Source organism: Annulohypoxylon maeteangense, assembly GCF_022496945.1.
Source record: "Annulohypoxylon maeteangense strain CBS 123835 unplaced genomic scaffold GGS22scaffold_10, whole genome shotgun sequence".
Classification (NCBI taxonomy): domain Eukaryota; kingdom Fungi; phylum Ascomycota; class Sordariomycetes; order Xylariales; family Hypoxylaceae; genus Annulohypoxylon; species Annulohypoxylon maeteangense.
In genome coordinates, this window is record NW_025953257.1 from 685,253 (window position 1) to 698,930 (window position 13,678).

At 46.9% G+C, this 13,678-nt stretch overlaps 5 protein-coding genes across 5 annotated transcripts; all 5 read right to left on the reverse strand.

Moving 5' to 3' along the window:
- Positions 1-659: 659 nt before the first annotated feature.
- GGS22DRAFT_165175 (uncharacterized protein) lies at positions 660-4,724 on the reverse strand. Its single transcript, XM_047961643.1, has 2 exons — positions 2,092-4,724; positions 660-1,978 (listed from the first exon to the last, which is right to left on the reverse strand). Exons 1-2 carry the CDS (start codon positions 4,472-4,474, stop codon positions 888-890), a joined length of 3,474 nt encoding a protein of 1,157 aa, XP_047818067.1. The 5' UTR covers positions 4,475-4,724; the 3' UTR covers positions 660-887.
- An 821-nt stretch (positions 4,725-5,545) lies between these two features.
- GGS22DRAFT_20913 (uncharacterized protein) lies at positions 5,546-6,363 on the reverse strand. Its single transcript, XM_047966475.1, has one exon. The coding sequence runs from the start codon at positions 6,214-6,216 to the stop codon at positions 5,608-5,610; it is 609 nt and encodes a 202-aa protein (XP_047818068.1). The 5' UTR covers positions 6,217-6,363; the 3' UTR covers positions 5,546-5,607.
- Position 6,364: 1 nt separating this feature from the next.
- GGS22DRAFT_20904 (uncharacterized protein) lies at positions 6,365-8,459 on the reverse strand. Its single transcript, XM_047966474.1, has 2 exons — positions 7,773-8,459; positions 6,365-7,705 (listed from the first exon to the last, which is right to left on the reverse strand). Exons 1-2 carry the CDS (start codon positions 8,443-8,445, stop codon positions 6,630-6,632), a joined length of 1,749 nt encoding a protein of 582 aa, XP_047818069.1. The 5' UTR covers positions 8,446-8,459; the 3' UTR covers positions 6,365-6,629.
- A 902-nt stretch (positions 8,460-9,361) lies between these two features.
- On the reverse strand, positions 9,362-10,813 carry GGS22DRAFT_20924 (uncharacterized protein). The gene is made up of 2 exons (XM_047966476.1): positions 10,562-10,813; positions 9,362-10,504 (listed from the first exon to the last, which is right to left on the reverse strand). Exons 1-2 carry the CDS (start codon positions 10,683-10,685, stop codon positions 9,807-9,809), a joined length of 822 nt encoding a protein of 273 aa, XP_047818070.1. The 5' UTR covers positions 10,686-10,813; the 3' UTR covers positions 9,362-9,806.
- Positions 10,814-11,080: 267 nt separating this feature from the next.
- On the reverse strand, positions 11,081-13,170 carry GGS22DRAFT_165184 (aminoglycoside phosphotransferase). Its single transcript, XM_047961644.1, has 3 exons — positions 12,371-13,170; positions 11,713-12,318; positions 11,081-11,636 (listed from the first exon to the last, which is right to left on the reverse strand). The coding sequence occupies exons 1-2, from the start codon at positions 12,879-12,881 to the stop codon at positions 11,762-11,764; spliced, it is 1,068 nt and encodes a 355-aa protein (XP_047818071.1). The 5' UTR covers positions 12,882-13,170; the 3' UTR covers positions 11,081-11,636; positions 11,713-11,761.
- Positions 13,171-13,678: the final 508 nt, after the last annotated feature.

Genomic DNA, 13,678 nt, shown 5'->3' on the forward strand with positions numbered 1-13,678 from the left:
TTCGGGGCTGCAAGCAGTTTCGCGGCATGATATTTCGGTAATACCTACACTCGATGGAACGTTTTAATAGAATTCTTTGCTGTTCTTTCCTATATCAGGTCTATTCCCAGCCTCCCAAGATTCCCGGCTCATTAGCGCCCTCCGCATCTCTCATCATTCGACCTCCCTACAGCGAGTATAGTGGAGTTAATAACTTAATAGCAACTTTCAAGAATTGTCGTGAACCTACAGATCGAAGATCTTGAGAAACGTGCGTCGAGGCTACTTGCTACCGAATTCTTACCTACTAGGTACCTAGTATCTACCTAGTACCTATCTTAAGTGATATATGTACAGTACTAGGTAATTTGGGACACCCCCCTCCCCCGCTCGAGAAATGCCGGGAACGGCGGAGGTTATCTGAACCTCACCCAAATGCTGTGCAATCTTTGTACTAGCCTGGTTTTTTGACTATTTAAATATAGATATAATATGGTATGTTCAATACAGAGCTTAACCAATCGAATCATTACAGAGACATTCCGAGGTCCAGGTTAGTTAGGTTTACCCAAGGCAGCTTATTCCCAGTACTAGGGGTAGGCATGTAAGACTCTGTGTTACCATAAGGGCTGCATTATGTGGTAGTGTGGTGGTGTGTGCTGTTGACTTCGCAAGTTATTGTCCCTCTACTGTCTTGGCCCTAGGTAAAAAAGGACCCTTCAAACTATCGATCACATAAGTTTACTCCCTGTCTCTCATAACCAACAGAGTAACATCCTACAACATATACTCATCAAGTCATTATGATTCATCAACACTTATGAGGTATTCTGATAGCCTTATTCACTCATCCATTCATTTCCTGGGCCACCATCCGTCCCAAATACCATCCCAAGACTATGTCATCCTTAGACTTCCGTCTCGACGCCAGCCTCTTTCTCATCGTGGTGGAACATTCCACTAATGTTCCCCTTTAGTCTACTTAGCTTGCCGCCGAAATGGCTAGCTTCTCTTGCGGGCCGAAACTGCATAATACCTCGATGTTTGCGATGCAGTTGTCTATGGTGGTCCTTGTAGTCGCGCAGTTGGTTCCGTACACCTCGTGATCCATCATCAGGATCATTATGGCCGGGCGCTACTACTGCAGTCGCTACTTCAGCTGATCCGCCGACAGGGCTGTGGAAAATATTCTTGACCTTCTTGAAGTCTCGCAAGGATAACTTAGACGAGATCGGCGATCCTTGGGCGTCGTCCTCATCGTCCGAGCTAGAGCGCGACGAGTCGTCATTAGTATGAACGCGAAGTTTCTTGCGAGTCTCCGAGTCCTCCGAGTCATTGTCGCTTGCCATATCAGCCTCATTCCCAGATTCGCTTTCATTGTCATCGAGTTGCTCGTCAGTAATTGTATCTAAACATTCCATGACGTCTCTCAGGTCAGTATTCTTAGCCTGGGATGCATAGCTCTTGTGATATCCAGAGAGGCCGCGCCAGAACTTTAGATCAACCTCGACCTCGCCTAGGGGCTCCTCATCCTCTCCTAAGCCATTATAGTCACAGCAGGATCGAGCCTTTTCGAGTCCATCCTTTGATCCTCCCCACACATTCAGGGACCTTGTATCGTTTTCTTCATCGACGACATCATGAAGCCACAAAACTGCGAAGGCAGCAGTTTTATCGTGTCCAAGAATGGATTCTCGGAATTCGATAATCATGGCTGAAGCATATCGCTTACGGACGGCCAAAAACACAGCCTCGTTTTCCTTCCTGCTCTTACAGACCCACTGATCGCCTTCGGGATACATCTTAGCATGTCCCAGATTGGTTCGTATCTTAATCCGATGCCCTGTCAGAGACTTCGGCAAGCCGTCTTTCGCCTTGATAGGCCCGCGAATCTCTAAGGTTCCGTAGTCCCACCCGCGGAGATTTGGAGGAAGTTTGATTTCCACGCTACGCCAAACCATGCTAATGCGGACTCGTCCAAAACCAATGCCACCAACCACTATTAAGATTAGCAACTGTCTGTCACAACGTAACGTAGGATTATAGATAATAATCAGTAGCTCGGTTTAGGATTCCACTCGACTCGAAACAATTAGACTAGGATACACTTACAAGGGAAATTCTCCATTATCTGACTCTTCTTCGCGAAAATCTTCGCTAGTGGAAGGTAAACGATTCCTATTAACGGGTCGTCTTCCCGCTCTCGTGAATCCCGGACGCTCACGATGACCTCGGTGTCTCTCCAATCGCGAACAAACCGCTCTGTTCCGGCATTGAAGAATGGCTTCGAATTCTTTGGTTTCGTCCGCGTTTTGTATATCTTCTTGTGATTTAATATAATGGTGCAATAGCTGTCGGGCATGTCGTCATTTTGCTCTGTCTCGTCCTCGTCGTCACCGCCGTCTCCTTTGTCGTTCTTCTGAAGCTTCTGTACTTCGAGGCCGGTAATATTGTGTATCTGTACGCTGAGAATGCCTGAGATCAAGTCGGTTGATGGTGGGGCCGAAATGATCATAGACTCTTCAAATTCCCTATAATCCTGAGCTTTCTGTTGTCTCAATTCTTCATCGTCCGAAGCCTTGCCCGCTTCTCTGAGTTTGTGCTCAGATACTTCGGAGACATGCCGTTTGAGTTGATCAAGGGTTCTAATTTCTTCGTTAACGGTTTGCTGTTCGAGTTCCTTCGATGTGATTCTCATTTTCGAGAAGTATCCGACAGACCATACTATTGATCCTGGCATTGTCTCGTCGGCGTCCTGGCCGGTAAAGCGGTCTTCGCGATCATGTATCTTGTTTGGGCTTTTCATAAGACTTCTCAAGTCTACTTCCACACGACCTAGATCATCATCTGCGGACCATTTGTCTGAATCCCAGAGTTGTAATCTTAACTTTTCCTCGGCGTTCACCTCTTCCGGGGTTACCAGAATGGTTGCCCACTCGTGCCAATTTGGCTCGTTATCCTTCGCAACAATGCGAGTCGAAGCAACTGGTTTACCGAATTTACCCCAGGCTACAGTAACGTACGAATCGCTTGAGCCTTCTATGGGGCCGATCCCACCGTCGCCTTGCTTGAAGCCGCGAGCCTGCTTGATGAAAACCCATACAACGCCTAAGCTAGTTGTATCCTTCTTAAAATCTTCTCCTACTAGCATATCCTTTAGATTAAGGGTTAGGCTCTTCGGAGCCACGTATTCGGCGAGGGCAGCATCGACGGCAGAATTGACGAATGAAGATATCAGTGGCATGTCAGTGAGACTCGACATGCGCTTCGAAAGAGGAATACATGAAATGCTAGCCTTGGGCTGACCAAGGAATGTCAAGGTGCATAGTGAAATAAAGGGAGGGTCTGGCGTCAGCTGAAGACGGAGCCGTACAGTCATGATAAGGCCCCTAAGCTCAACCCAGACGGGGACCGCTACCCCTCCAGGAAGGTAAAATTTCAGGTAAAGATGGGCGTTCTTAGCCTTCGCTTTCAATGAATCCCCAGATGTGCGACCCCGATAGGCCAGCGCAAGTTCCATATTCACAAAGTCACCTTCTTCGGCTTCCATCCCCTCTTTCACAGCTACTTGTTCCTGCTCCTCTTGCTTCGGATCCTTACACTTCGCACCATCACTCTCTGGAGTTTCCTCCACATGGCTTTCTTGGCTATCGGCACCCCCTTGCGGATTCTGTGGATCTGTTCGGTCGCTTCCGGAGCCGTTATTCTCCCCATGAAGTTGTCCGTCAGAGCTCACAGTTTGACTAGCAGCACCAGTTGGTAGCCACCGAACCCCCAGTATGCGAATAGACTCACTGCCTTGCCCCATATCGTCGACGCTGACCATTTTGATAACTTTGGGCAGAGACGCCTGCATAATATCCTCGATCTGATCTACTAGAGAAGCGAAGAGATCAGGATTGACGAGCGGCCAGATGGATGAGAACAGACTGTTCAGCCATTGCGTCGATTCTGGTAATTCCTCATCGTTCCTCAAAATAGCCTCTTCCTCCCGCCTTGCTGCATCCCAAGTCTCGTCTTCAAATACTTCACTAGTTTTCTTACTTATCCACTTTCCCATGCCAACAACGGTTGCTGCTCCCAGGAGAACAAATATACTTGTATTAAGTAGAACGGATCGGCTCGGGTTATAGAGAATCGCTGGAGCGGGTAATAAGACAGCTGCTAAAGAGCCGATGGCAGCTAAGCCGGCATATACAGTTCGTTGGTAGACAACAGCTAGCTCCTGTTTTGTGTGTTCAAAATCTGGCGGGGGGAATACCCTTTGCATGCCATTGTATGTTCGCTGTAGTTCCACACGCTCTGACCTCAGTTCTCCATCCGACTTCGAAGCGCCTTGCGGCCCAGTAGCACTATCGTGATGTACACCTGGTTCTGGCAGGTTTTGAGGTATCGAGTCGAGGTCCTTCTCAGTCTGATCGTGTATGATAATCGGTAGGTGGGTTACCGGATCTGTAACTTCACGCCCTTCTCCGTGTCTTTTGGTCTTCTTCATTGCCTTGCGTTTTTCTTTTGGGTCGACAGCGCTTGCGACGGCCTCTGTCGCAGATTTCTCCTGTTCACCCTTCTTGTTGTCATATTTATCTGATCCTTTTTGCTCCTCATCTTCTATCCTCTCAGATGTAGATATTTCAGCGTCGCTCTGCGCACCCTCTTCAGATTTGTATTGTGGATTGTTGGCATAATTGCGATTCGTAGAAGGGTATGGATCGTGTCGAGACTTTGGAATATCTTCACCCTTGATGGCTGCTTTGGCGGAGTCGAATGCTCGCTTGGGTTTCGAAACATCCTCTGGTCCTTGTTGCGCCTGTTCCTCACTCTCTAGCTGACCGGCGAGTTCCTTTCTATGCTGTCGATATCCTTGCACGGTAGGTATCGGATGCTGGGCGTTATGGGGGTTGCCATATTCTCTTCCGGCCACATCTTGGTCGAAATCGGCCTGGTTTGCCATAGTGTCTTAATTTACATGCATTTGATTCGTTCTGTACGGTAAACGAATCTCAAATAATGGTATTGAAATCTATGAGAAAAAAATATACATATAGAGAATAGGTAGGCAATAGTGATTGTTGAGGAGTGGGAATTGTCAATGTCAATGTTATTAAGATACGCAGGAAGGAAAAAAAGATGAAATTGTGAGACCTACTAAGACCTAATAAGACCTAATGATGCTGGCCAAGTAATACAACGATACACAAAGGACGAGAAAACATGATTGCACTTGCATCACCATGCAAAATGCATTGGATGTCAGGCGCGTTTGAGCATTCGATTGGCAGTAGGATGAGGTCATTGCCTAATATTTACACCAGCAGCACCCCAGTTATGAACGATTATAGTGGGGTCGTATAATACCACGCACAACCCTGTCAACCCTGTCAACTAAAACAGGTGCCTGAGAAAGCTCCGACCTCCAGCTGTTCCAGTTACCTAACAGCCTAGCAGCCTGGGTACAATCCATTTAGTAGGTACCCATTTAGTTCCCCCGCATTATGGATATTTCTCAGTATTCTCATTCTCTACAACTTCGACGCACAGTACGTGTCACGCTCCTAGATAATAGTAGTCAAGATGTTTAGCATAAGCAGGGCAAATCAAGCTCATTTCCTTACTTTTACCGGACCCCAGTCATTTAGGCCTAAGAAGATAGCAATGGTGGTAAACCTCGGGCTCGCTCTCCTTCAATTTAGGAGTTAGGATCTTAGCTATGACCTCAACGTCAAACGGTAGGTCCTCGACATCGAAACGGGTCGACGAATAGCTAAGAGAAATCCAAATACCCCCCTCGGCAAGATATTTCCTAATCCCGGAGGCCATCCGTAAGATCGTCGTCGTCCCGCCGCAGGAGACGGCATCGACGGTACTCTTGTCAATGACGATATCGAATCTTTGGTCCGACCGTAGGCCGCTCCCTAGCTGCGTCACGTCGGCGACAACGTACTTTAATCTCACCTCACCGAAGGTGGCTTCTTCTAGCTGACGTCCACGCTCGATAGCAAGCGGCTCGTAGTCGACGTTCGTGACGTCCAGGTACCCATTCGCGCGGAAATGGTTCTGCAAATCGCTTGTGCCGGAGCCTAGATGAAGGATCTTCGGTTGAGTTTCGCGGCGGGAGATTTCGGAGAGGTGAGGTGCTATGAGAGTCATGAAAGATTCGGACGAGGCCAGCCACTCGAAGGACGTCTCGGATTTGAAGCGCTCGCGCCAGTAGCTCTGCTTCTCGAAATCGGCAGGCATCGCGAAACTAGGATATATCTACTAGCTACCTAGTTATCATTTGAATACCTACTAGGTAAGACTTTACAATGTAGCACTCATATCTTTTGGAGAATTTCGTCTTTTTTTAAAAAATTTTTTTTTTCTTAACGCCCCACGATTGATATAAAATCTGACTGGTTATAGTATTTCCACTTTTCAAATTTAGTATCGCTAAATGGAAATCTCATAGACCGCTCTTTAACGGTAGATTGTACCTAAGTAGGGTAATGGGGTAAAAAAGCTGCTCATATTTTCGTGCCTGAAAGTTGAAATATGACAATTAAATTCCGATAAATCGAATACCTAATAGACAACTACGTGTATACCAACCCCCTTTTCAGCCAACCACATCCTATATTGGACGATACCCCCTACTGATCTTGAGAAACCTCCTATCCTGCCCAATTTTTCCATTTCTTGGCCGCTTCGGGAATCAAAGCATTGTGGCTAGCTTTTCGCTTCAAAGAGTGACCGGATGCGAGCCTAGCCGGTGGTGACGCATCCCCGCGAAGTTCTTCAGACGCAAAAGAAACATGTTTGCGGCCATTGCGGGAGTTTTCCACTATGTTTTCGTATAGGTCGTCTAGCTCGGATTCGGAGTCGACACCAAAGAATTGAGATATTTCCTCTTCGTCAGAGTCATCCTCGGAAAACAGCGAACCCCCTTGAAGTCGTATGGTCCGGGCTGAACCTGCTTGAGGTGGATTTTTTGGATCATTTGGATCATTTGGATTTTTTGGATTTTTTGGATTTTTTGGATTTTTTGGATTTTTTGGATTTTTTGGATTTGGTGTATTTTTTGGATTTTTTGGATCTTTTGGATCTTTTGAATATCTCATTATATTAAATGTAGCGTCCATATCCCACTCTTGGGGGAAGATTCTTTCCCCATTATAATTTACGGGAATTGTTATGGTTGGAAGAGGCTCCCGAAGCGTGTAGTTGCGGCTGTTGAACGCGATACGATTCCTAGGATATATAATTTCAAACGGGCGCAGTATTACTGCTCCAGGGGGGATCACAACCTGCGCAGCAGCGCTCATTAAGTTGGGTATCGATTGTGGAAAGTTGTTTTGCGAAAATTGCTTCATGACATCAGTTGCAACGCGCCAACCCTCGGCTGGAACCAGGTTCCATTGTAACAGGTCAACGTAAGCAAGGAGAAGATTCCCGGACTGTCTTAATCGTTGCAAGTTAGGTGGTATCGATTCGTCTTGGTGTACCCGGTAGGCGAGTCCGAGAACGTCGTCGAGAAACTGATGGTAAGCGACTTCGAGTACGCCGAAGCCTTGGCGTATCCAATCGCGGCCTCTTCTCTGACCCAGACGCAGCCATATGCCGGCGACAGACATCTTCCACAGCACGAATTCTGTAATTATCTCATAGGCCCAACTAAAAGCGTTACCTATTGGCGTTCGTGTACCTGCTCGAGGATCAGGAGGTTCAAAGGTGTGACCCGTGTAATAGACTACATTTCGTTAATTATGCACGACATTATGTCAAGATTAGTTGGATGAAGGATATCTTTCACTTACTTATTGCCTTAGCTTCAGAGACCGTCAGGCCATATATAGTTTCAAATTGTGCCGCCGCAAAGTCCTGGGTATCCCTGAGTATCTCCTCATTCGTATCTACATGCGGAAATTCTACCCAGAGTGTATCGTCCACCAGTGCGATCTGGTGAACTCTGTCGTTTGACTGGCGGAGGGCATGGTCTTGATATAAATACAAGGCATCAGATGCCTGTAAGTTGAAATTCCTACGCGTAATGTTTATATGTTCTCGGAAACGGTTTGTGAGGAGACCTTGAGACCAATGAATGGCCAGATCAGTGGCATCGCCGAGGTGTCTATCTGTTAGGAAGTCTTCTCCAAAGGCCGTCGTATATTTATCTCTGATCAAATTGACGTAGTCAATGTAATGATCAATTTCCCTTAGCAACCGCCCCCCACCGGGGTTCCCCGCAATTGGACGAACGGTGTACGGACCGCCAGGATTAACGTCATAATCAAATCCGATATTAGTTACATTACCATATAAATATTGACTAAGAGGTTGAGAATTTGCTATCGGTCCAACATTCTCCACGGGAACATTTTGGAGGTAAAGTAGAACGTTTACGAAGCGAGAATCCTCTGGAAAAACTGTTGTTTGTCGTACTGACCAAGCTGGCAGTTTTTGGGCACGGGTTCGCTGATCTTCAGTCATTATTGGGTCTGATCGATCTTGAGCGCGGGGTGGGTATTGATTTGATCTCTGAGTTGCAAGCAAGGCCAAGTGATGCACTAAGTAGACAAACGGAGCCAACGTGGAATTGGATAATATATAAGATGCCAAGAATTAATAGGTCGGTTGCGGAAACAATTCAGAGGACAAAGCAGCCTGAAACCGGCATGGGTCTGGATTATCGATCTGGCCTAAACTTGATCCGTTTCATACAAAGAGATTATTTCGTCTTTCTGCGGAAATGAATGGCAAGATCCCCCCCCCAAAAGACAGGACCCTCGTAGAAGACGATAAGAGTGAGAGACAATACCTAGTTCCTGAAGAGGGGGGGGCAGGCTCGGTTTTTGTCAAGGACCTTGGACTTAGACATGGTGATATCGCGCCTCCCCCGATTCGTCATCAGTATTTGTATTACTCTTTCGTCCAGGGAATAAATAATCCGTGTAACGATTAAGTCTAGCTCCCCGAGACTTCGTATGTATACTAGGTATATTCTCCGCCTTCACAACTTAAACCTGGCTGACCTGTAGAGTTAAGGTAGTGAGTGATGACTGCACCGCCGGGGGGAAATAGGGATGGATATTAAACAAAGACACTCCAACTCTGGGGAACGCTTGGACTCTCCCCTTACCATCCGGTATTTATCTCAGGGACAAGCGTCTGTTATTGTACGAGAGCTGTCGCGAATCTAGACCGGATATAGTGGCTCTGATTATAGGAGTGTTTACTATGTACTAGGTTGAACGTTGATTTCGCTAAACCAAATTATGATGCAGTATATCTGACATGTGTAGTGATAACGAAGATTGCGCTTCTTCGAATGCTTTTCCTATGTTTGATTGGGTTGGCGGAAAGGCGACCTATATCAATTACCTAGTTCTGATTACCCCATTAGGGTCCTTCGGAATTAGGCTACGTCCAAGAGGGTGAGATGTATTCTCAACACGACCGCCAGCACTTCGACCGATTCAACCCATATTCTGGATATATTCGTTCACTTTCATCGCTTCATTCGATAGTCTGGTAAACCAATATTATCATTCATGATGATGCCAGCCACCCGTCCAGAGTGAGAAGAGCATGATCAAGGCATGCGTCGTGGCTTAATAGAATGGACGAACTAGAGTACAGAGAGCGCCAGGGATCCTTATCGCGAATAGCATTAATGCAGGATCCCTCTCCGGATTTGAAGAACCACCCGGCATTTCGATTCGCAGTGATAAGAGATCGCGGTAAAACATGAATCTTCTTCACGAATGTCCATCTCAATCGTCTCGCCCGTGCCTTGGCCTCGATTTGTTGGATTCGATAAAGCACGTCGGTCTAACCTCGTTCGTCTTTATTCAAGAACCACCGCCAAATCGCTTCGCTCGTGCTTCTGCCTTTGCTTTTTCGGTTGGATCATTCATGATTCCAGACCTGCCCCGTGGAGCGGTAGAATTGCCCTCCTTTCTGGGAGGACCACCTTGTCTTCCGCTTCCGCCTCCGCCATGGCGGAAACGACCCTTGCCTCGATGGCGACCACCAGGGTTTTGGCGCTTTGCTCCTCGTTCGCCCTCGATGTTCGCGTTGGCGTTGCCATTGCCCCCTTCCCTTCCTCGCTTTGGCGCTCTCTTCTCAGGTAAGGCAGAATCAAGTCCCTTAGCTAGGGATGACGAGTCTACGCCAAAACGCTCGGTTCGTGCGGTCTTCTTCTTATCTTCCTCGTCCTCGACAATACCGAATCGCTTAGCTCGCTCGGCACGCTTGCGTGCCTCTTCATCGGCATCGGAGGCTGGAAGGTGTGCGGAAAAGTCAGCCTTGAGGATCTCGGGATTTGCTGTCTCTTCCGATGCGACTTCGGTCTCGGTAGGCTTATCTACTAGTGTGGCAGCATCGACTGATTCCTTGGCGGCTTCAATGGTGCTAGATTCCGAAGGCTTCCCCTCAACTGGCACCGGAGTGGGTTCAACGGCTTTGGCAGATTCTGTGGGCTTTGTTGCAGCAGGCACATCGTCGTCGCTGTAGTCAATCTCATCTTCATTTTCTTGAGCAGGTTCGGCTATCAATATTAGTACAAGACACAAGTAGAAGAATTAGGATAGAGAATATCAATCACCTTTAGGTTTATCGTGTTCCTGTAGACGCGCGATCAGGTCGGCTTTATTACCGGTAACGGGGAGAGACTTTTCCTGGAGAAGTTTCTTGAGCTCCGGGACCTTTAGAGAAGCGTAGTCAGACATCGTGAGTGATGCGATGCGCGACGCGACTAAATTACGGGGTTGAGTCGGTGTCGGTAAATGAAGATAATAAAGTGGAAAGGATTCTTGGTTGAAAGAGAAAAGTTCAGCTGTACGAAGTGTTTCGATGAATTACTAGTAAATACCTTCGTAGCTTCGGCAAGGTAAAAAGGAAGGGGAATAGGTAATTCTATGCGACGAGTTCAAAAATTGAGTGAAGAATTAAGAAATTAGAATTGAGATTGAGTGGAAGAAACATTTTAGGGAAAGACGGTCGCAGCGGCGCGGGTGCTGGTAGGGAAGCGCCTAGGTATTTCGTACCGGAACAGGGTTAATGACGATGGGACGCGTCGCTGGCTGACTGGGGAACAATGGCCAGTGGTTCACTCATTTCCAACTTCCAAGGTTACGCATAGACCACCTTCATGAAAGTTATATGTACCTAGTAGATAAATATGTATACAAAGACATGTACCTAGATACCTATCCAGTCCCACTATTTACCTGGTACCCACTAGGTAATATATGTACCTAGGTAGGTATAGGTATTGAGTTTTACATAAACCTTTCGTCTTATTGTCGATTCTCTTCTCTGCAAACATCCACACGCCGTCGAGGCCTTCAAGATCATTCCTTGTTTTAAGATCACCCTTCGTGACACACACACACACACACGCAGACACGTAAAGGCTTTCAAAATAGAATTCCCTGAAAGAAACTTTCATGTGTCGTATACTGGGACCCGAGGATACCTACATTCACGGTAGTTTACAAGAAGCAAATTCGAACACTGTCAGAGACAGTTCCTTCAGCTAAAGAGAAAAGAAGGGGTGATGCGACAGACACAATTTTAAAATGCCTTTTTCTAAGATTTTCCCTGAGTAGAAAGTATGGCTTCGGGACATCTAATTAATGCGAACTTATAGGAATAGGTAGACTTGGTAGGTATAGATCCTAGCCAAATATCAATCAGTGATGATTAAATTATTAAATTCATCCACATATCATTGCCCGGAAACTACCTACCTACCTAAGTGTTAGGTATATTGGACAATCCGTTTTCCAAGCCTGGATAGCTACTATTGAGCCTCGATGACTTCGATGACTTTGTGGTCAACCCAAGCGGCGATAGTACGCTCCGTGAAAGCGTCTACCCTCTCCTTAGTCTGCAAGTCATATCCACAGACTGGCCAGATAATGTTCGTCATGTACGACCTTTTATACTCTATCATAAGTTCCTCGTCGTCGCGGTCGAACTTGGGGCCTCCCAGACGGTGAAGAGTTGCCAAGTAGTGGTCCAATACGTCCATTTCGTGAGCGCGACGATCCTCTACAGTCAAAGTAGTAGACACAAAATAGACAAGATCGTGAAAGCACGACGCGAAGTGGAAGGCCGACCAGTCCAGGAACCGTGTATGCCCTTCAGACGTAAAGTACACATTGCCGAGGTGCGTATCGCCGTGTAGTAGCGTTCGAAACCTGGGGTTGCGTTGGGCATAGTATTTGTCCTGTGCCCGTTTAACGCGCGCCCCGTCCATCAGGTATTCGGGTAGCTTAGGCCGTCCAGGTTCTCGCACGACGCTATCCCACGGAGAGGCGATGAACTTCATAGCCACGTCGTAGTCGTTCGATATCCCTATTACGCTCATTAGCTATCCCGTGCACGTGTCGCTTGGAATTCTCCATACAAGGGTAATCGTCCTGGCTCTTGCCCCAGAATTGGGCATGCAGACCGGCTATCTGGGCGGCGCCATCCAGCGCCTTCTCGACCGGATAAGAGGCAGCCTCGGACGGAAAGGTGCAGCCTTCATGCGTCAGATCGGACATAATAGCAATTCCCTGGCTATCGCTCGTTCCACCCCACCAACCTCTTGGGTAACCCATGTGCTTGATACTTGGCGCGATCTTCGCAAAGAAGTTGGCCTCACGCTGTGCCAGGCTCAGAGTCCACGGCTGAGATTCTACCATTGCAGGGTCGAACACGCCCTTCACGCAGATATTCGTCGGCCGCGAATTCACATCAGCTATTTCCACTGCATACTCGATAGTGAAGAATAGTTTGCTACCTGTGCCGAATATGGACCGTGTCAACGAGGCTGACTTGATCTTATGGCCAAGCTTCGACTCCAGCCATTGAGTTGACACCTCTGCTGGGATTGCCGGTAGTTTTTCAAGAGATGACTCCGTCTTCGATGCCATTTTTCAGCCTTCTATGCAATGAGGGAAGGGATTCTGCGATGATTATTCTTTGCTGAACCAGCCAGGTTGATGATTATCGTTATAGCTCTTTCGACAATCAACACACTCTATTAATGATATGGGCTAGCTCTGCGCATATAGCGGTGAAGCTGGTTGTGAATACATTTCTGCTCATCAACTTTCGCATTTCCTAGCCTCAGATGCGGAGAAGCAATGCCATAAGTGCCCCACATGTAAGCCAATGACTCCGCGAACAATTTATACGCTCCTTATATAGAACAGGATGACGGGTCCAGGCAAGCAGGTACTCTCAGACCCTTGTAGCCTCTATAATTACTACCCTATTTACGGGTGTGTAAGTACCTAGGTATGTGATAGATCAAGTCACACAGCAGATGACAAGCAACACTACTGCTAGGTAGTACCTAAAGCGCCTTCAAGTATTATGTAAGCATAAATATACCTAGTAGAGGCATAGGACAGGAAGAATAAAAACATGCTGACAAATGATGTTTCCGTACCTACCTACCGTAATACTAGCTAGGTACAGGATCAGCTTACAAAAAACTGTATAAGATATCATATGATAATCATGACATTTACACGAACGGTTAAAAACTGTGGACCTCTTGCCTTGACAGCGAATATTAGAACACTAACTACAATAATCCTTGCAAATAAGGGGTCTTGATAGGATTACAGCGACTTCAAATATTACTAACCTACATCGAAGCTATGACACGTAGCGCAGGACTAATTAGTAATCTCAATAAGTTGTAGTAAGTGAAGCGATTATA

Bases quoted from the DNA above. Each gene is read 5' to 3' on its own strand.
- GGS22DRAFT_20904 (XM_047966474.1), bottom strand. From the start codon at position 8,445: ATGACTGAAGATCAGCGAACCCGTGCCCAAAAACTGCCAGCTTGGTCA. The intron at 7,706-7,772 runs GTAAGTGAAAGA...AACGAAATGTAG, and splicing joins CTCTGAAGCTAAGGCAATAA to TCTATTACACGGGTCACACC.
- GGS22DRAFT_165184 (XM_047961644.1), bottom strand. From the start codon at position 12,881: ATGGCATCGAAGACGGAGTCATCTCTTGAAAAACTACCGGCAATCCCA. The intron at 12,319-12,370 runs GTATGGAGAATT...TGAGCGTAATAG, and splicing joins GAGCCAGGACGATTACCCTT to GGATATCGAACGACTACGAC.
- GGS22DRAFT_165175 (XM_047961643.1), bottom strand. From the start codon at position 4,474: ATGAAGAAGACCAAAAGACACGGAGAAGGGCGTGAAGTTACAGATCCG. The intron at 1,979-2,091 runs GTAAGTGTATCC...TAATCTTAATAG, and splicing joins GATAATGGAGAATTTCCCTT to TGGTTGGTGGCATTGGTTTT.
- GGS22DRAFT_20913 (XM_047966475.1), bottom strand. From the start codon at position 6,216: ATGCCTGCCGATTTCGAGAAGCAGAGCTACTGGCGCGAGCGCTTCAAA.
- GGS22DRAFT_20924 (XM_047966476.1), bottom strand. From the start codon at position 10,685: ATGTCTGACTACGCTTCTCTAAAGGTCCCGGAGCTCAAGAAACTTCTC. The intron at 10,505-10,561 runs GTGATTGATATT...TAATATTGATAG, and splicing joins GGAACACGATAAACCTAAAG to CCGAACCTGCTCAAGAAAAT.